This window comes from Idiotropiscis lumnitzeri, chromosome 9, assembly GCF_059441095.1.
Source record: "Idiotropiscis lumnitzeri isolate Australia: NSW breed Sydney's pygmy pipehorse chromosome 9, RoL_Ilum_1.0, whole genome shotgun sequence".
Classification (NCBI taxonomy): domain Eukaryota; kingdom Metazoa; phylum Chordata; class Actinopteri; order Syngnathiformes; family Syngnathidae; genus Idiotropiscis; species Idiotropiscis lumnitzeri.
Window position 1 is genome coordinate 2975067 of NC_142399.1, and position 20409 is coordinate 2995475.

The 20409-nt window shown below is 42.2% G+C and overlaps 1 protein-coding gene across 18 annotated transcripts in view; it reads left to right on the forward strand.

Annotated features, from left to right (window-relative positions):
- dst (dystonin) overlaps positions 1–20409 on the forward strand; it is a 94059-nt gene that overhangs the window by 24260 nt on the left and 49390 nt on the right. For 17 of the 18 annotated variants that reach the window (XM_088305022.1, XM_088305026.1, XM_088305024.1 and 14 more), the window contains 30 exons: positions 3690–3856; positions 4625–4737; positions 4843–4949; positions 5016–5135; positions 5208–5303; positions 5378–5505; positions 6903–6996; positions 7452–7606; positions 7677–8070; positions 8165–8293; positions 8365–8442; positions 8523–8684; positions 8789–8893; positions 9013–9108; positions 9188–9313; positions 9398–9550; positions 10125–10279; positions 10363–10489; positions 10567–10750; positions 10839–10996; positions 11247–11425; positions 11513–11651; positions 11730–11923; positions 12042–12204; positions 12276–12359; positions 12442–12549; positions 12622–12720; positions 18591–18737; positions 19678–19766; positions 19858–19966. In XM_088305022.1, the coding sequence (XP_088161148.1) occupies positions 3690–3856; positions 4625–4737; positions 4843–4949; positions 5016–5135; positions 5208–5303; positions 5378–5505; positions 6903–6996; positions 7452–7606; positions 7677–8070; positions 8165–8293; positions 8365–8442; positions 8523–8684; positions 8789–8893; positions 9013–9108; positions 9188–9313; positions 9398–9550; positions 10125–10279; positions 10363–10489; positions 10567–10750; positions 10839–10996; positions 11247–11425; positions 11513–11651; positions 11730–11923; positions 12042–12204; positions 12276–12359; positions 12442–12549; positions 12622–12720; positions 18591–18737; positions 19678–19766; positions 19858–19966 (4158 nt within the window). Of the gene's footprint in view, positions 1–3689; positions 3857–4624; positions 4738–4842; positions 4950–5015; positions 5136–5207; positions 5304–5377; positions 5506–6902; positions 6997–7451; positions 7607–7676; positions 8071–8164; positions 8294–8364; positions 8443–8522; positions 8685–8788; positions 8894–9012; positions 9109–9187; positions 9314–9397; positions 9551–10124; positions 10280–10362; positions 10490–10566; positions 10751–10838; positions 10997–11246; positions 11426–11512; positions 11652–11729; positions 11924–12041; positions 12205–12275; positions 12360–12441; positions 12550–12621; positions 12721–13176; positions 13279–18590; positions 18738–19677; positions 19767–19857; positions 19967–20409 lie in introns of all 18 variants that reach the window. The other variant, XM_088305039.1, reaches the window with a different exon arrangement.

A 20409-nucleotide genomic window follows, 5' to 3' on the forward strand; every position in this document is an offset into this window, starting at 1 on the left:
AATAACTCAGATGTCAAAGAGTCTTGCGCAAAGCAAGACTCTTTTCATGAGAGTAGAACATTCATACCTTTTTGTATTTTGGTACCGCTCCAAATTGGATCGGAGTCCTTTGAGATGAGCTCAAGTTCCTGGCTGAATTTTTCTGAGAATCCCAGAGAGTGCACTCATCCGATGTGTACGCGCACATTCCAGGAATGCACGTCTTAATATAATAATAAATCACTCAGTCCTCCTGGCACCTTCTCTCTTTCATTATATTATTAATGAATTTTAACGTGCATACATTTGAATTAGTGTGTCTTTGTAGAATCATTCACTTGCGTGCCAGCCGACAAGAATGATTAAACTGACTTTTAACTCATTTACTGCAATTGACGGCTAAAGACGTCCAAGGTTCTTTTTTTTTTTTTCCACTCGGCTGGTAATCAATGAGTTACCAAAAAAAATTGTATTTTCATAATAAGTCCAAAATGATTATATTGCTGCCACAATCACACGAGAGGCATACGTTTATGTATTTAGCTGAGCTCAAAAACTGCTTCATCACCTCTTTACAAACATCGTGAAGCCATTTAATTTTTGTACCAAAAAATTAATAGTTATTCCTGGATTGTTTTTCCTCATCCAATTATTTTTTTTGTGTGGTTTTCTACAAAATCCTTATGCTGCTATTTTGATTTAAGACCTGAGCGCCTATTTAGCTTCGACATCAGAACGTTGACAGGTAGCGTCTGTCATGCCAACGCTCAGTCTCACGCAAGCCCTGCAGCAGCAAAAGGCCTGTTGGTTCTTGATTTCCAGGCGTGTCAGGAGAAAGCGGCCAACCAATTTAGACTAAAACTACACCCTTGGCTTTCTTATAAAATCCCGACTTACATAAGATGGACAATATCATAATAGTGTTATTTTGATTTGCTCCGGCTGACACATCCCGGTTTAGTTTTGGGAGGCATACGCGTCATGCTTTTCCCATCGCTTGTGGCAATTTGTTTTATTAATAATGTGCATACTCCCAGACTCATTTTGACGGCTGAATCTTTGTCAAGGTGACATATTCTTCCTACGGGTGACTAAGCGGCCACAGATAAGATTAGATTACGCAAAGTGGCTGTGCGTGCTCGTCACAAAAGAGTCCACACTATCACTTTGAACAGCTTGACTGGAGTTTTGCAATGGTTGCATACCTGAGCATGTGCTTTTCAGGAGTTTTTGTGCGTTTTCCAAAGTTTAAGATTTTAGTTTTTCATTTATTATTAGAACATGGTTTCCCAAATTGAATGGATCAAATTGTAATTAATTTTTGGCGTGAGCTCAATCGTCTGTTTTATTGCTCCTCAAGCAGGAATATTCACAATTATTTGGAAAATAAGTTTTTGATTATTGTCGTTTTTATTTTGTACAGTATAAAGTATAATGATTGTCAGTGTACTCTTTTCATAGCTTCCTTGTTCCTCCCCTGTGAAAAAAGGCAAAAGACGTAAAAATACGTACATGGGATTGAAAGTCTGAATTCTTAAGACATAAACATACACCCCTTGGGAATTAATGTTTTTTTTTTTTAAATAAATTGGCCACTGTGTCTAAGTACATTGTAGTTTGAGGTGTGCTGACTTTAACCTTCAGTTGTGCTCAAATAAATGAAGCCATAAGTTCTTTCCAGTCAGGCTGCATTGTTGCAAATTATTCACAATTATTTTCTGTGTTATGAGAATATATTTCTCATTCGTACCCGTCTTGGCGAGTAGTTGTGTACTTGTGATGTAATGTTCTGATATGGCAAATGACTTCCTGGTCTGGTGTTTTGCCTCTCTGAGCTGCCACGCTGTTGCTTTGTTCCCAGAAAAGAGTTTGTTTTAACTGCTGGGTGTGAAAGCCGCCTCCGACTGCGCCATTGTGTGTGTCTTGATGAAAAGACAAAGACAAAGCTCTCTTGGATTTGCCAGCGAGGCTCATGTCGACCGGCACTGTCCAACGCTGTCTGGGTCACAGCGAGCCGACTTGATGAGCCCAAATTTCTCCCCAGGATCACATGACCTCATAGCACACACAAATGTCGGGAAATGCAGCAGCAGGCGCCCGTCATTTGCATTTGCTCTCTGCGACGATAAGAGTCGACCTGCCAACCCCAAACTGGTCGGTGCGCAAGTTTTGGTCCTTGCTCAGCTGAGAGCCGCAAACACGTGGGTCACAGCTGCGTGTGCGTTTATGATGTTTGTGTTGGATTAGAACAGCCAGGGAAGTGTTTCAAAGGTCAGAATGGATTCTGCTGTCACACGAGTGAGCAAGACATACGGAGAGAGAGCGAAAGAGAGCACCTGACCCGTTTGCAGTCAATGAAAGGAAACGCAATGCCTTCCCGTCAGTGGAATAGACGACATCGAGGCGGATCATTTTTTTAACTCATTTACTACCATTGACGGATCAATACGTCTAGGATAATTTTTTTTTTACACTCAGCTGTTAGTGAAAGAGTAATAACAACCCATTGGGATTGTAATTCTGGAAACGCCGAAAGTATTATGGGGAATACGTGCGGCTGTGTGCGGAGTCCAAAAGAGGAATGTTACCTTGACCCCAAGAAAGCGCCACTCAGCCCTGCTTCCAAAGAGATGAAAGGTGGTCGCTACTTTAGCAGGAACAAACACAAATCTCCCGATCCTGTCAAATGTGACCCGGATCTTCCTGTGGGTGAGATTCAAGAAAACTACATTCTGGAAAAACCTTCAGCGGCGGGGAAACAGCGAGGCAGTCAAAATAGCATCTGTAGCAGTGTCCAATGTTCGCAAGACGCCTGTGCGTCTGATTCCATTAATGCCTCTAAAGAAATCTTTGGTTCGGCCTTAACTTGCACGGTTGGAAGCGAACCTCCAAATGTTGGGGGAATCCAGTCTACTGAAGATCCGAAGCTTCATCGGATCACCTCTGGAGGTATCCCAACAAAGTGCGGTCTACTTGAGAAGAAGCTACTCCGGCGCCAGCTCAGGACGGCTGTTAGTTTTGGAGCGGTGGAGCATGTGTTACACACTTTGAGGGGCAACCCTGCGAGTGAGGAAATATTTGCAAGAATTATTTGGGACTGTCCGCCACACAGGAGGACGAGGCGGAGGACTTACTCTGCTGAATGTGTTAACAGCCAATGGGAGGTAAACTGATCATGCTGTTAATTGTCGTTTTTAAATAAATGGAGCTAGATAAAGTAAGCCACAATGATCCTTCAAAATAAACTCATTTGCTGATCTTCTATTATCACCTTCGTCACTCACAAGGTTCATAGTTTGCATCCGTATCATGTGCACACCCATATCATCAACAACAATATTATTTTAACCTCTTAAAACCCGAGCTGGAAACTCTTTCTGTGCTTTAAAGTCCTAAGTGGGAACCCGAACTGTCTTTTGAAACCCAATCGGGGAACCATAAATGTGTTTTGAAATGCTAGTTGGGAACTGTAACTGTGCTGGGATCCCTCACTGTGCTTTTTTTTTTAAAAGCCCAATGTCCCAACTAACAATTAACAAATGAACATATTTTAATTAGTTGGTTTTATGAAAATGTGTTTTTTTTTTTAAAACTAAAGCTTCTCTATTCATTACCAACCAACTTGAAGCTTTTAGTCCCGCACTGTTTTGGAGCTCTTCTAATTTTCCTTTACAGTCTGAATCAACTGTCTCATTTTTGGTCTGCTCCAGATCTCAGAGATTCACGTCACAGGCGAGTCCCAGGACATGACGGCCAAAGAGAGGCTCCTGCTTTGGTCCAAGCAGATAACGGAGGGCTACGTGGGTGTTCGCTGTGACAATTTTACGACATCCTGGAGGGATGGGAGGCTTTTCAATGCCATCATTCATAAATACCGGTACGGGGTTTAGTCTTATTTGCATTCGTGCGAGGATTTGCAACAATGTGGTGGTAACGCATGAAAAGCGATGCATAATGTTCACAGCGTGCTCCATGTAATATGTGCCAAGACGCACGCAGATGCTTTTCAAAACATTGTTTCCCTAGGTTGTTTTTTTTTTTTTTGTTAGATTTTAGCGCTGTCAAGCAATTACATTTTTTAACTAATTAATCGCCAAAAATTCCATAATTAATTGCAATTAATCGCATTTTTCTACAATTTTTTGGTGAAGCTTTTAACAGGTATTTACTTGAATAATATATTGCAATTAATGCAAAATAACCAAGTATGAAGTGTATGTACTGTAATTGAATTTGGCTTTGCAAGATATGCCAATTAATTTGTAAAGTAAATAAAACTGAGTTAACTGTTAAATGATTTAATTCATTGAATTTGTTGATTTAATTTAATTCCCCCAAGTGTTAAAAATTGCTGGCATGCCTTGAGATTTTTCTAATGTGGTGGCTGTCTTGGCTCAATAATATTTTTGTTATTTATTCAGTCGCGCTTGTTGTCATTTGGGGTCGTTGGTGAGCTGCACCGAACGCGAGTCAATCACATTTATAGAACGTGGGAGAAAGAAAACACCACGCAGAAAGGCCATGGCCAAGCGATCGGATCATGTTTCTCTGTTCATTAACAATCATGCCTGATTGCATGCACAGAAGATTTCTGTAGTAAATTTCTACTAGTGACTCTCTCATGAATATCTTGTGCCTTTTTCAGACCCGACTTAGTTGATATGAGTCGGGTGTCCACGCAGACCAACCGGTCCAATTTAGAGAATGCGTTCGGTGTGGCCGAGCAACTCGGGGTGGCCAGACTACTCGACCCAGAAGGTGTGACCTGCACACACACACGCACTGGTTTATTTATTTCTACTCGACGTGTCATATTCTGTAGCTGGACCCAAAATGAATCCACGTCTTTTTTTTTTTTGTTAGACGTGGACGTTCAGTCTCCTGATGAAAAATCAGTCATCACATATGTCTCAACACTGTATGATGCCTTCCCGAGAGTCCCCGAGGGTGGAGAAGGAATTAGTCCCAATGTAAGTTGACGGCACCGCCCATTTTTTAAATGCACATTCTGATGCCGATCCCGATGCTCTTCACAGGATATTGACATCAAATGGGTGGAGTACCAGAACATGATCAAATACCTCAGTCAGTGGATCAAACACAATGTGGCCGTAATGTCCGATAGATCATTCCCCAACAATCCTGCTGAACTTAAGGTATCGAAGCACAATGTCGTGTGCGTCGCTTAGTGTATTCGGCATCTTGTTTGATTTACAATTTATGCACAGGCACTTTACACACAATACCTGCAATTTAAAGAAAGTGAGATCCCACTGAAGGAAAACGAGAAGACAAAAATAAAGAATTTCTACAAAATGCTTGAGGTATGCCAATTTCGAATGACCTGCTTGTCGTTCCAAAACGCATCGCTGTTAATCACATTTGTGTCATTTTCCAGGTGTGGATCGAATTTGGACGAATACATTTACCGCCGGGTCATCACCCAAATGATGTGGAGAAGGAGTGGGGCAAATTAATTGTTGCCATGCTGGAAAGAGAAAAGAGCCTGAGGCCTGAGGTAGAAAGGTATGTGACTATGAATACGCTGTCAGACAAATTCATTATTTTTTTAGAGCATGTTCAGTCAGTTATTATGGTTTGACTACCGCCTCTAACACTACTTTTTATTTTTTTAAACAGCATTTAAAAGTTATTGATAGCTATGTCAATTGCAAATGAGTTGATTTTCTAACAAAGTGTATGACATAATTAACATTAATAACAATTAGACCAAGTAGAACATATTCAGTGTAAGTTTTTTTTTTTTTTTTTTTTTTTTTTAAGCCTTGGCTTAATTCCTCTTCTGTCATCATCTTAAATTATGAATTCTTCACAGTGGCCTTTAGGTACACCTGCACTAATCTATTTTAATAAAAACAATTAAAAAATAAATAAATGCCATCATAATAATGAAATTTATTTTGTGGTTGTGGTGTAGAACTACATATCATTAGACGAACATCTTTTTTCCTAAAATGTTTGATCATATCCTTTCTCTAAATAAGGCAATTACCTCTCTGAACATGCCAAGAAGAATATGATTAGCAAAGTTTCACACTAAAGCCTTTTAACTCTGGGGATTACTTTTAACATTTTTAATGCAGTTAAATATTTTAACTCCATTTTATTTACCAAGATATTGAAGTAAATATCTCTGACATACTTCACAGTAAATAGTTGAAAAATGTGATTGATCGCAATTAATTACTGAAATAATTTTTTAATTAAATAAATTTTAATTATTTTTTTCCCACTGTTGCTGTTTTCGGTATTTCCATTAGTGTTTATTTGCAAATGGAACCCTATTCCTATGGAAACTTCTAGTGACAATAGTTTTTACAAATCGACATCTCCACCCCTTGCCTTCGTGGTTTTTAAACTCTCCATATTAGCAGCATTAAAAGAAGGGTGTGTTTCAATAACTGTCAAGAGACGGCAATTACAACCCTTCGGCAGCTTTTATAACGGAGCACTGTCTCAACCTGCTGTGATTTTGGTTCCCCCGAGGACAAAATATTATTTCAGGGTGGGTTGGCCTCACACCTCACACCCTCCTTCACCAAACTCTGACGCTATAAATGTGAGCAAGTTGACATCGCTTGCATCTAAGATCCAAACGGTGCACCATGCGAGAGTATTAGAAAAGTTCAGTGGAGAAGACATTCGGGGTCGATAGAAAAGATGGCGTACCTGAGCCGGGTCTCATCTACGAGCAATAGCAGTTTCGCCAGCTACGGTTCCAGCGACAACGGCTTCACTCGAACTAGATCGGAACCTTTTCTGTTGAATAGCTCTTTTGTTCTTAATAACAGCATCGCCTATGGATCCAGGTGGGTTCCCTGCTCGGTCTTGAATGAAAGCTTGACTTTTGTTGTCATGTACATAATCATACATGAATACATTTCCCTTTTTTTTTTTTTTAGGCTGGAGACGCTGCAGCAGATTGCCAACAGGGTTCAGCGAGACTGTGTGCACGGCGACGACAAGTTGGCACTGGCAAGACATTCCCTGCAGTCTGTAAGTTTTACATCTTTTATTTCTACTTTATTTTTTTTTCTTAATTAACATGATCATCCATCCATCCATTATCTGAACTGCTTCTCCTCACGAGGCTCGCGGACATGCTGGAGCTTAAACTTAGCGATTTCTGGGCTGTCGGCGGGGTACACCCTGGACTGGTTGCCAGTCAATCACAGGAATATGATTATGAAAAAAAATATATATTTTATTAGCATGTGCTTCAGCACGCTACCGCGACCCTCGTGAGAAGAGGCGGCTGCATGGATGGAGTTCGGCACATTTGATTCTATTTTCAGGGACAAAGCCAAAATATGTAAATGTTATTTTTTTTTTTTTAAATGGAGATCGTTGACATTTGTCAAAGTAAAGAAAACCCGCCCTTCATCAGTTATAACTTGTTGCTTTTTATGTATGGTAACTGCAAATAAAATATTCCACATTTGTTTTCTCAGGATGTCAAACGTCTTGAATCCGGCATCCAATTCCTCAATGAAGCCGAGATCGCCGGCTACCTTTTGGAGTGCGAGAACATCCTGCGCCAACAAGTAGTGGACATCCAAGTTCTCCTCGACGGGAGATTTCCCTTCACGGATCAACTCGTTCGAAGGTAAAAATCAACTTGATGACTACGAAAACGCTGGACAACTTGTGACATCTCACACATTTTCGCAACGCAGGGTATCAAACCTACGAGATGAGCTTCTCTCCCTGAGAGCGCAGTGTGCCTCGTTGTACAGCAAAGGCCGCACCTTAACAACCGAGCAGACCAAAATGATGATCTCAGGCATAGCGCAGAGCCTGAATTCCGGCTCTTCCCTTCATCCGACGCTCACCCAGCGAGGGTTCGATACGTCCACGTTCACCTCGAGCCTTACGCCGCTGCAGTCGTCTTCCGAGCAAACCTACATGAGCGCCGCTGATGGTCTGGAGCCAGGCGGCTTCAGGCAAACCACACACATGCACATCCCCAAGCCGTTGATGAAGTCGTCACTGACCGACCCCAGCCTGACTGAAGAGGAGGTGAACATGAAATACATTCAGGACTTGTCAAACTGGGTGGAGGACATGCAGGTGAGACAATCGACGCTTTGCGTTCGTCTATCGCGCGTTTTGTCAGGGTCTTAAAAAGTAAACCTGGATTTCTTTGTGTCTCCATTTTTTTCAGGTGCAGTTGGATCGCTCCGAGTGGGGATCTGACATGCCAAGCGTGGCATCGCACTTGGAGAACCACAAAGCGGTACAGAGAGCTATCGAAGAATTTCAAACCAGTCTGAAAGAGGCCAGAATGAGTGAGGTGAGCAATCGTGCATGATGACTGAGAAAAATCGGTTTGAAAACAAATACGTTTCACCCCCCCCCTGGCAGATTGAGATGAATCTCCCCTCGAAGCTAACCTACTCCGAAAAATTAAGCAGTCTTGAGAAGCAATACGAGAAACTGTTGGTAAGTCACATCTCGAGAACGCTCTGAATCTTTCACGCTTGAATTTTCTATTTTGAATTTCTGCTTGTGTGCTCCGTCAGCGGTGTTCCAAGCAGCGACAAAACCACCTGGAGAGCCTGCACGACTTTGTGTCGCAGGCCACACGGGAGCTCATCTGGCTCAACGAGAAGGAGGAAGAGGAGGTCGCGTTTGACTGGAGCGATCGCAACAGCAGCATATCCAAGAAACGAGACTACCACGCTGTGAGTTGTGTCCCGATGAATACACGTTAGCGTGCGCACGAGACGCAGTCACAGGTTCTTTGTCAATGCGCTGAAGTCAGAAATCCTTTTATGTGTCCGAACAGGATCTGATGAAGGAGCTTGATGAAAAGGAGGAAGTGATCAGGTCTGTACAAGACTTAGCGGAGCGTCTTCTTCACAAGAGTCACCCGGCTCGGTTAACGATTGAAGTAAGCCAACCTTTTATGATCGCTGCGCCGTCTCCACCCTGCATGCTATTTTAAAATCGAAGTGGTGACTTTTCATACTTGCACATTTTGCAACATTTCTTAAATATGGTTGCTCGCAGGCGTACAAAGCTGCCATGCAGACGCAGTGGAGTTGGATCCTGCAGCTGTGCTCGTGTGTGGAACAGCATCTAAAGGAGAACGCTGTTTATTTTGAGGTGCGTCCTCCGTTTCACTCACAAAATCTGCTTTGTGTGGCCACCGCTCACGGCTCGTTTCCTCTGCCCCTTTGTGCAGTTTTTTAGCGACGCCAAAGAATCCATGCAGTTCCTTCGGAACTTGCAAGACGCCATTCAGAGGAAATACAGCTGCGACCGAACCAGCAGTTTGCACAGACTGGAGGATCTCATTCAGGAATCCATGGTAAACTTGCATGAGCATGCAAGGCATGAATACTTTTCAAACCTGAAAGCAACAACAATGCTTGGGGGTTGTGTATCTTTTTAGGAAGAGAAAGAGCAGCTTCTTCAATACCGCAACACTGTCGCCGGGCTGATGGGTCGGGCCAAGAATATTGTGCAACTCAAGCCCAGGAATCCTGACAGCACTCTTCGATCTTCCATCCCTGTCAAAGCCATCTGTGATTATCGACAGATTGAGGTGCAATGCTTGATGTCTTCTTTCGCACCAATCCCATCAGTCAATTGAGATAGTCAACTCCCTGATTGTTTAAATACCTTTTAAGCAGTGGAGGGCGGTCAAGGCCTTCAAAGGCCTCCTCCGCTGGCCTAACAAAATCAAGAAATCATGATGAAAGCGTTTCGTGATTGGATACCCACTCGTGAGGGGGCAGCGCTATGCGGAATCATGACACCCGAAAGTCGTAACTGGCAACGTTCGAAAATGTCAAATATATTTTGGCTTCTTTTAAACCACAATGGGCGAAGCAGGGAAACGTGTTGATTTAATTGCAGATCCACTTGCAAGGCCATTTTCAAGACAGACCGTTCGAGAGAAGCTAGGTCGTCCATCACTCACTCAGAAGTGTATATTGTTTGTCTAGCCGTGGTGTCATAAATGATGGTATTATGAGGGGGATTCATTCAAGTCGGACTAAGTAGGACTTCATGGAAGGCCTGTGTATGAAGTGCACGACCCGCCACTGCGATTTCGTGATGTGAAACAATTTTTCGGCAGTGTAAAAACGGGTGATTTTTGCGTCACTTTCTTTTAGATAACCATTTATAAAGATGATGAGTGCGTGCTGGCCAACAACACTCACCGGGCCAAGTGGAAAGTCATCAACCCTGCAGGCAATGAGGCCATGGTCCCTTCTGTCTGTTTCACCGTGCCTCCACCCAACAAAGAGGCCGTGGAGATAGCTTCAAAGTAAGATGCCTCCCTAACTTATTTGGTCACGACGTACTGAGTTTGATGTGTTGATGTAAGCGCAACCTGTTTTTTTCCTCCAGAACGGAAGAGTTATACCAGAATGTCCTCTCCCTTTGGCATCACTCCCACATCAACATGAAAAGTGTGCTGTCTTGGCATTGTCTCACGGCTGATATACGCGCCATCCGCCACTGGAATGTGGCCTCTGTATGTTCTGTAGGAGTTGACCATCTTCTCACTCACATGCCCAATGAAATTGTTCACGTTTTCTTTCCCTGTTGTAGTTTAAAACAATGCTAGCAGGTGAGCATCAGCAAGTTATGAGCAACTTTCAGTCTCATTTTGATGAGTTCCTGGAAGACTGCGAGGAGTCTGAGATGTTCACCGTGGCGGACTGTGCTCAGCTGGAGAGAGACGTTGCAGGCTGCAAAGAGTACTACCAAGAACTTCTCAAATCTGCAGAGAGAGGCAAGGCTTCCGCTGCAGGAAATTTCAAACCTCAAGTATTGAACATTGTATTACAAACGAGTTCTCTCGGTTTGTTTTTGTTTAACAGAAGAACACGAGGAGTCTTTGTACAATCATTACATCTCGGAAATACGCAACTTCCGAATGCATCTGGAGGCCAACGAAGAGCAACTGATCCGGCATATCCGCACACCCCTGGACAGAGACGACATGTACCAGAGTCTGCAGCGCATCTCTGATCAAGAGGTGTGTGTCTGATTTGTTGTGGAACATTTAATTCAGTGCTTCTCAATTATTTTCTGTTACGAGTTAATATTCGCTGCAAACAATGGGCAAGGAGAGCGCCACTGCCAACTTCTGGAGTGGATGTGCAATTACACTTTATTGTAGTAAGGCGAAAAAAAAGCACGTTCCCCAGGTTCACATGTGCTTCGCACTATTTGCGAAGCACTGATTTAATTTAAGTTGTTTGTAATTGTGGTTTTTACCTTTGCAGAAGAAGATGGAAGATCTGAATAAATTTAAGGAAGACCTGGATACCTTGAAGGAGAAGTGTGAGGTGTTCCTCAGACAAGCAGCCGGCTCTCCATTGGCGGCGACGCTCTCCTCCGAACTCAGCATTGTGGTTCAGAGCATGGGCCAAGTGCACTCTATGTCTTCTATTTACATGGACAAGTGAGTGTGAAATTCGCACCCAGCAACGGACCATGAAGCTCAGGGCATTCCCACATAAATATTTGTCATATTTGACATGTGTGGCAGACTGAAAACGGTGAGTTTGGTGGTGAAGCACAGCCAGAGTGCCGAGGCGTTGGTGAAGGCCTACGAATCCAAACTCTATGAGGAAGATGCTATAAACTCTGACCTTCACTCTATCGAAACAGTCATTTCCATACTCAAGGTGATGCATAATTCTAACCTCTACAGCATTCAGATGTTAGTGCCCATTTTGAGTAAATATTCGTTCCTCTGATTGTAGCAATGGCGGACAGAGATTGATGAAAAGCAGGAAGTGTTCCACAATATGGAGGATGAACTGCACAAAGCGCGACTCATCGGCGATCGCATGTTTAAGGCCCACAACGAGCGTGACTTTGACCTGGACTGGCACAAGGAGAAGGCCGATCAACTGAATGAGAGATGGCGCAACATTCACTCCCAAATTGATAGCAGGTAGGAGTGTCCAGTTTGGACAGTTCAGTTTAGGGGTAAAGGGAATTCAAACAAAAAGGAAAAACACCCCCAGCTTTTTAATTAATGGATTGCTCAGTAAGTTTTTTTCTTTTTCCAGGCTGAGGGATCTGGATGCTAATAGCAAATCCCTGAAACTTTACAAAGACTCCTACAGTAGTCTTGAAGAATGGGTTCGAGATGTTGAGGCGGAACAGATCAAGGCTCAAGAAAATAAACCAGAAGATAGCAAGGCTCTCGCTGAAGTCTTGAACAAACAGAAGGTAGGATGGAAAAAAAAAAGAATAAATAAATAAATACAGATTTATTCATTTGTACATACTCTGTTTTTCAGGTTCTTGTTGCTGAAATTGAACAAAAGCATAGTCAGATTGATGAATGTCAGAAGTACTCAGAGCAGTGCTCATCTGCCATAAAGGTAATTCATTACATTTCAACTCATTTTCCTCCACTGCACACTGTTTTGTCTGACATGTCAATTAAGGACAGACTCTTTTTAGGATTATGAGCTCCAGCTGATGACCTTCAGAGCGAGGGTTGATTCCCAACACAAATCCCCCCTCAAGAAACGCAAGATGCAGAGCTCTTCTGATGTTATCCAGCAGGAGGTAACCTCGTGATGAGCCTCATTTTTAAACACATATAGTGTCTTTATGTCTCACCAATTTATTTTTGACCAGTTTATGGATCTTCGCACCCGCTACACAGCCCTGGTGACCCTCATGACGCAGTATGTCAAGTTTGCAAGTGAAACCCTGAAAAGAGCAGAAGACGAGGAGGTGAGATTGTTACATTTTCTTTTTTTATACTCATGTTACAACGCTAGAGACCTTTAAGGCAATGTTAATGTTGTGACGCCTTCTCATATTTGCATGTTCTTATAGTGTCTCATTAACCTGTTCAAACAGCGCTTGGTCTCTCTCTCTCCGTCTCTCTCTCCAAAGGCTGTCATGTTACTCTGTATTAGTAACATGGTTATGCATTGGGGTCAAGCTGGTGACTTTTTTTTTTCTTTTTTTTAATGGGAAGGACCTGGTGTTTTGCAGATCTTTACTTTTAGCCTTTTGGGAGAAAAACATCTCTTTAGAGCAGTCTTTCATGGGTAAAACGTGGTAATACCCGTGGTTGTGTCACAATGGAATTCCTGGTTCTTGCTTCCGCTCTGTGGTAAAAAGGGGAAAAGGTCATCACAATCATTTGTACCATGATGGATAACTGATTGTTTTGCGTTTTAGAACAAAATGGCTTTTGAAAGGGCAGAGAATGCAAAAAGGACAGACAGCGTGGAACTCCAAAAAGCTGCAGGGGATATCAAAGTTAGCCAACTTAATCTGCTGGTGCGTGAACAGGAGGCCTTGCTGGTTGAAAGACAAGCACGGTTGCAAAGGATGGAAGGAGAGCTAAAAACACAACAGCGGATGAATGATGATCTAACATTTAAGAAATCACAGCTTGAACATGATGTTCGCGAGTCTCAGGCCAAATTGGAGAGAGTAATGGCTGACAAAGCTGCTAGTGAGCAAGAACTAAGTCATTCTAAACTGTTACTTGAGCAGGCAGAGGCCAAGTGGTCCAACGCTCAGAGGAAACTGGAGGACCTTGTAAATGAAAACCAAGTTCTAATCAACCAGAGTCAGACATTTCAGAGAAAAATAGTCGTAGAGGAAATTAATAAGGAGAATATCCAAAGTGAATTCCAATCTGAGCTATTTTCAGACAGTTATTCCAGTGAGTCCCGATCACATATACTTAGCGAATATAAAAGATTAAAAGAAGATTTCCAGCAGAAATATGATGAGTTAGTCTTGGTCCGGAAACGAGCGGAAATGTCCGAGGAGAAAGCTCAGAGTTATAAAAAGCTGTTGGATGATCGAGATAACCGACTCAAGAAGCTTCAGTTGGACATGGAAGCAGAAAGGTTCAGCCTGAAGCAGAAATTAGAAGATCTTCACCAGGAGACGCTAACCTTGCAGAGAACCATCTCAGAACTGCAAGAGGAAGTCCGATCTCTTCACAGGGCAAAATCCTCACTGGAGCAAAATACTTTCTTCCAAAATACTGAAGTTGAAGGTCTCAAAGAGCAGCTGAAGATTACTCAAGGAGAAATTCACAGACGGAGCTCGTTGGAGCAGGATAACATGCAAAAGATGAGCAGTTTAGAGGAGGACCTTGCATCTAAGCAGGTGGTTATAAATCAACTGAGGTTTAAATGTACCGAGCTTAGAAGAGTCAACATGACATCCGAAAGTGATCAAAGAGCTCTTCAGCTTCATACTGAGTCGTTGGAAAAAGACAGATCGCATTTAGAGCAAAAGATGAAGTCGCTGAAAAGTGAAATTCAGAGTTGGAAAGAGCAGCTTCAAGAGGCCAAGGAGGAACTTGCGGTGATGAAGAGATCTGAGCAGGAGTGTCTGTTCAAATGTAAAAGTCTTGAGGCAGGGATTCAAAATTGCGAATTTGTGGCTTCTCAGTTGCAGAAGAAAGCCGATGAGTCAAAGCAGGTAAATGCCAGCTTGGAAAATACTTTGAAGAATTCAAGGGAGAAACACGACCAAGCGCTGACGCAAATAGACAGAAAAGATCAACAAATTGAAATTCTAAAGTCTCAGGTCGAAGCTGCGAAATCACAGGTCAAGATTATTGAGGCGGAGCTCAATACAAAATCCCAGAACTCCGCTGATCTTGAAGTCAAACTACAAGATCATAGTGAGCATGTGAAAACCTTAACGGAACAAAACTGCACGGTCAACGGCAATGTCATGAACTACCAGAGAGAAATAACAACGCTAAAGTCTGATCTTAAGTCTGCCCTCGCCGAGAAGGCGGTAGCCGAGCAGAAGGTTCTCATGCAAAGTGCTGAGATTGACGATTTGAACACAATGTTGAAAAAGAAAAATGCCGAAATTCAGAAGGGGTCCTCCGTGATAAACAAACATCTCAGCAAAGTGAAAGCATTAGAAGACGAGCTTTTTAAATATGAGCACAACGTCATGGGACTAACAAGGAGCTCGGACAAAATGACCGGGAATTTGAAACAGGAAATACTTACTCTTCAGATGGAGAAGAAAGCTGCAGAGAAAAATGTCGACAACTTGAATGCTAAAGTTTCAGAGTTGAACTCATCTCTGCAGAAAGTAAAAGAGGAATTTGCCAAAGAGAGTGCAGAAAGAAAAAACAAAGAATCTATAAATATACAACTTGAGCGTGAGCTTCAGACTTCTAAAACACTGACGGAAGGGATGCCGAACTCGGACCAATCTCAATCAAATCTCCAACATGAAAATTTGGTCCTCACGAGAGAGAAAACTGAGGCGTTAGGTAAAAGCATCACATTGGAATCTGAAATTATTTTGCTGAAGGAAAAGCTCCAGTGTAACAGTGCAGAAGCTGAGAGATTGCAAAAAGAAAATTCTCTGCTCAGGGTGAGGACCCAGTTGATGGAAGAACAAGTCGGCAAGTGCAAGAGAATGCTTGAGGAATTGAAAACCAAGCTGGAACTTCAGAGGCAGGGCTACGAAAGGCATCTGATGTTAGTGCAGAAGGAAATGGAAAAGAAAGTGATGTTAGCTCAGTCAGACGTAGCAAGTGAGAGAGACGTGTCACAAAAGCGTTCACATGGTACAGAATTGGAAGACGTGCTCACTGGGTATCTCAACGAAGAGATTCACCTTTTGGCCCCGCGAAATACATCGGAATCAAACCAGCTAGTGGAAAGCAAAATGGCCAAATTGGAGCAAGAAAAAATTATGCACGGCCAAAATTTACTCAAATCAACATTGCAAACTGCTCAACTTGAAGAGAACACACTTCACCTCTACTCAAAGGTGAATGCTTTACAAAGCAAGGAGCGTTCAACACAACTCCTTGTGACGCCCAAGGAGGCAAGCTCTCGTCTTTGGCAAAACGAGTCAAACACCAAAGCGGTTCCAACTCTTCAGGGAGTTCCACTGGAGAAAGAAAGCCAAAAGTTTAGGAAACACGAAATCAGCCATCAATATATGAAAAACTCTGAGACGCCTCTCCTGAAGACAGCCATGCAGAAAGAAGAGCCGCCATGCATCAGGGAGGAGATTCTGCCAATGAAAAGCTCATCAGAGGTATGGAATCAAGTCTTTGTTTCGCACAGACACAAATCAATTTATGTCATTTTATCATTTCTAACCAAAGGGTGATCTATTTTCCCGTCCACAGATGGCAATGTTGCAGAAAGAAGACAATCTTATAGATTTCGAACGAGATGAAACGAAAGTCATTCCTAGTGAGACGACCTTGACCAGTTCAATTTCTCAAAATGTCACATTCCCACAAAAAGAATACACAACCGAAAGGTATAACATTTACTCACGTCAGAGTTTGATCCCCAAAACGCAGGGATACATGGCCTTATGTGCACCCGCAGAGTCCCAGAAAGAGAAAAACAGCATCTGTACGACGAGGACTTATTATCTCATAGAATCTCCTGAAGCAAAAGATACTCCAGCTAAAAGTGCTCCAGAAAGTAGGGACGGCCTCAAGTTGTGGAATACAACTGCAATGAACCTCCCTGACCTCAAAAGAAGCACGACTATTCAAAATCTAATCAAATATAAGCTCTTGGATGAGGAGATTTTCCAAAAATTAGAAACGGGACTTACCACAATAGACATAGTGCAAGCATCAATTGCGTCCTATGTCGGCAAACCAACGGCCATCGCTGGAGTTTATGTGGAGTCGAGTAAGAAAAAGGCTTCATTCTTAGAAGCGGCTGAGAAGGGTTTCTTGGCAAAGATGCACGCTTTGGAATTGCTGCAATCTCAGGCAGCGACAGGAAGCCTCACCGATCTGACCACGGGTCAGATCTACTCCTCCGATGAGGCTATTGAGAGAGGAATTTTTGATTCTAGCTTGAAAGATAAACTGACGGAGGCCGAGAAAGCTGTCAGTGGCTATTTGCACGATGGCAAACGGCTGTCTGTGTTCCAGGCGATGGAGGCGAGTATTCTCGAGCGATACAAAGGCAAGAAGATCCTTGAAGTACAAATAGCCACCGGTGGAGTGATCAACCCCGAGGGTGGTTTCAGAATGCCACCCGCCGTTGCTATTGATCATGGCTTTCTAAACAAGGAGACCCTTCAAATTCTGTATGATCCAGTCCGCAATCCCAAAGGTTTTCACAACCCTGATACTGGACAGAAAGCGTACTACGGTGAAATCTTAAAGACATGTCTTTATGACATTGACGGCGGCGTCCTTCTCCTTCCACTTGGGGACAGACAGCTTACCAATAGCTCTCCCACAAGTTCTCACCGGGTGTCTGTTGTCAGCAGCAGTCGTGGCACGGAGATGTCCGCCCATGAAGCGTTCAAGAAGAAACACATCGACAAACAGGTTTATCTGTTTCTGTCGCAACAGGAGAGTGAATGGCATGAGACGTCTGTCGATGATGGCCGTGGAGGTTCGCGTCACATCATCAACGATGTCAAAAACGGCAGAAAGCTTTGTCTGGAGTCTGCTCTTACTCAGAGGTTTCTTGAAGCGTCCGAGCTAGAACGGTACAGGAATGGCCTTCTTAGTATCTACGAGATTGCCGACATCATATTTTCCAGAATGGTGGTTGTGGAGGATGTCAACAGCCCCATTGCGGGTCTTTGGGACCTCACCCTGAAGAAGAGGCTGTCTGTTCTTCAGGGATTTCAACAAGGCTTTACTGATGGGACGACTGCCTTGAGATTACTGGAAGCCCAGGCCTGCACCGGAGGCATTTGTGACCCCTTCTCCGGGGAGAAACTCCCAATCAGTGAGGCAATCAGTAAAGGTCTTTTAAACGAGAAATTGGCTCAGAAGCTACAGCAGTTTGAGCAGGCATTCAAAGGCATCACTCACCCAAAGACTGCAAAGTCTCTGTCGATCACTCAGGCAGTCCAGGAAAATCTTTTCCCCAAAGATGTCGCCGCTCGCTGCATAGAGTTCCAGCTCCTGACTGGTGGATTGATAAACCCTGACACTCACGACCGAGTGTCGCTGGAGGAAGTCATTCAGAGGGGCCTTGTTGAGAAAGTCACGGCCTCCGCCATCAAAGACGAGAAGTCCCACACCAAAAGCATCACCTGTCCAAAGACCAAGCGACGAATCACATTCAATGAAGCGCTCAAAAGAAGTGTTTATGACTGCCACACTGGTTTAAGATTACTTCAGGCTGATAAAAGTCAAGGTTTTGGATTCTTATCGACTTTTCATTCCAAAAAGTTAAAATAAAAACCTGCGGGCATTCTTGTTAAAAAGTGCATCCTGGAAACGGGATTTATTTTGGTCCTGTGTGTGGCGATATCATTTTTTTATGCTTAAATTTTACTACCGCTGAGTTGAGTTGTATCGCGTACAGTTTTTGACAATTTTTTTTTTTCCCGACTAGAGGTCTTGTACATTCCTTTGCAGAAATGATGACACATTTTACGTTTTTGTTTATCATTTGGATTGTAATCATAGGAATTTATTAAAACAGCTTCCCCTTTTGTACCGACTGAAGCATGAAAATATCTATCTGAATCTCTGTACTATTTTATGTATTTCGTTTTCCCTCCGGCCAGTATTTGGGTCACTTTTACAACATGCATTTGCTTTTCTTTACGAATAATGGATATTCTCATACCCCCACCTGTTCTGATTCCAGAGATCAGTGGATGAAGAGAAGCGAGAGCATGCTGATAAAGTTAGCAAACTATTAGTTTGGATGTCTAATGTGAAACAGAATTCGAGCAATGAGGGAAATTCTTTGAAAGATAGTAATGCCAACACAGACGCTTCAAATAACTCTCAGGTAATAATCTGTATTTGCTGGGTTGTTCTTGTTGTGACTTGATGGAAACAATACTTTGCTTTGAGGATTTTCATATGCTGTCAGACATTTTCTGTCACATGTGATTTTTAATAAAACATCATCTTCTTTCTGATCTACTTGTATTTTACACTAGAAAATGATATTTTGTGCATGAACTCAAGTGATCAGTCTGATACAACTTCCTCTTAATGTTGCACAAGCACCCACGTTTCAGACCAGACCCACTCAAAATGAGTTCATCCACTTTACATATTGTATGATCAATGTAAAATGTTTAAAAATGTATTCAGTATCACCAATCATCAGTTTGATTGCTTTTAATACTAATCCCAGTATTCTCATTCACTCCCATTTGCATTCCATCGAAAAATTTGTGGTAACTCATTATCGTAAATTGGAGTTAAGGCAGACTAGTATTTTGATCCATTAATATTCAAATGATAAAACAATTGCAGATGTTTTTCTTCAAATTTAATATAATAAATCTTATTCTCACAAGTGACTAAATGACACGTCATGTTTCTTAGGCTTTTTACTATTACATTGCACCATCATTGTGTTCCATTTATTACTTTTTACAAATACAATACAATATAATTTTATTTTAAATGTTACAGTTCTACTCATGGCAACAATACATGATGGATATGTATTGACTGGCCAAAATATTCAGTGCACAATGTATTGGGATTTAAAACAACTCCTATGTCAAAGATACAGTTTACTGTAGAAAAAATATTATTTATATTTATATTTATTATTTATATATATTATCACCATGACTTAACTCATTGTTAACATTTATTTCTTCAAGTGTACCTAATTATTTGGCCTATTAGTGTATTTACCAAAGTGTCTAAAAGGCTTACCTGATTTATGGATAAAACTATTGACCAATGATGATTGTTTGACGCTGTAGGTCTCCATGGAGGAAATGGTTACAAAGAAAGAGCAAATTGCAGAAGCGATTCGGACCACAGAAATGATGCTGAACAAACACAGTGAAAAGTAAGTCAGATAGTTCCATAAATGATACATGTATAAAACAGTATACGTGCATTATTTGCATTTAAATCGTCATTTTTTTTTTGACTGACAGGATGTCAGAAGAGGAGAGAGAAAAAGCCCAGGAACAGTTGAAGAACCTCAGCGAGGCTTACAGTGACCTTTCGCAACGTTGTTCTGATCAGCCCGCACATGGAGATGAGGTTGGAAGTTCCACTTTTATTGAATGGAATGAATTTGTATTTTTTGATGGCCTCAAAAGGAGTTCTATCAAATGTTTCATTGCATGATAAACCTTTCTCATTCTTCTCTGTAGCAACCGTTAGCCGTTTGTGCCTATACTTTTCTACTTATGTCGTTCAGGAGTGTTTAAAAAAAAGAAACGGCGTTATGATTGCAACCAGATCACTTGAGTATGCTGTAAACATGCTTAGCTGTTGTTGGCCCATATGCTGATTTTCAACTGGCTAACAGGATTGATTCATCAAAAACGGTTCACTGTGTGACTAACAAACACTTTCTGCAACAAGTTGAAGCATGATTGCTTTCACTATGTGCTGACAGCCTGACACTTTCTTGTTGCACCGCTGATGCAGTGTTGAACTCATGCACGTGATCTTTAACAATTCGGTCTACCGGTGAGTAC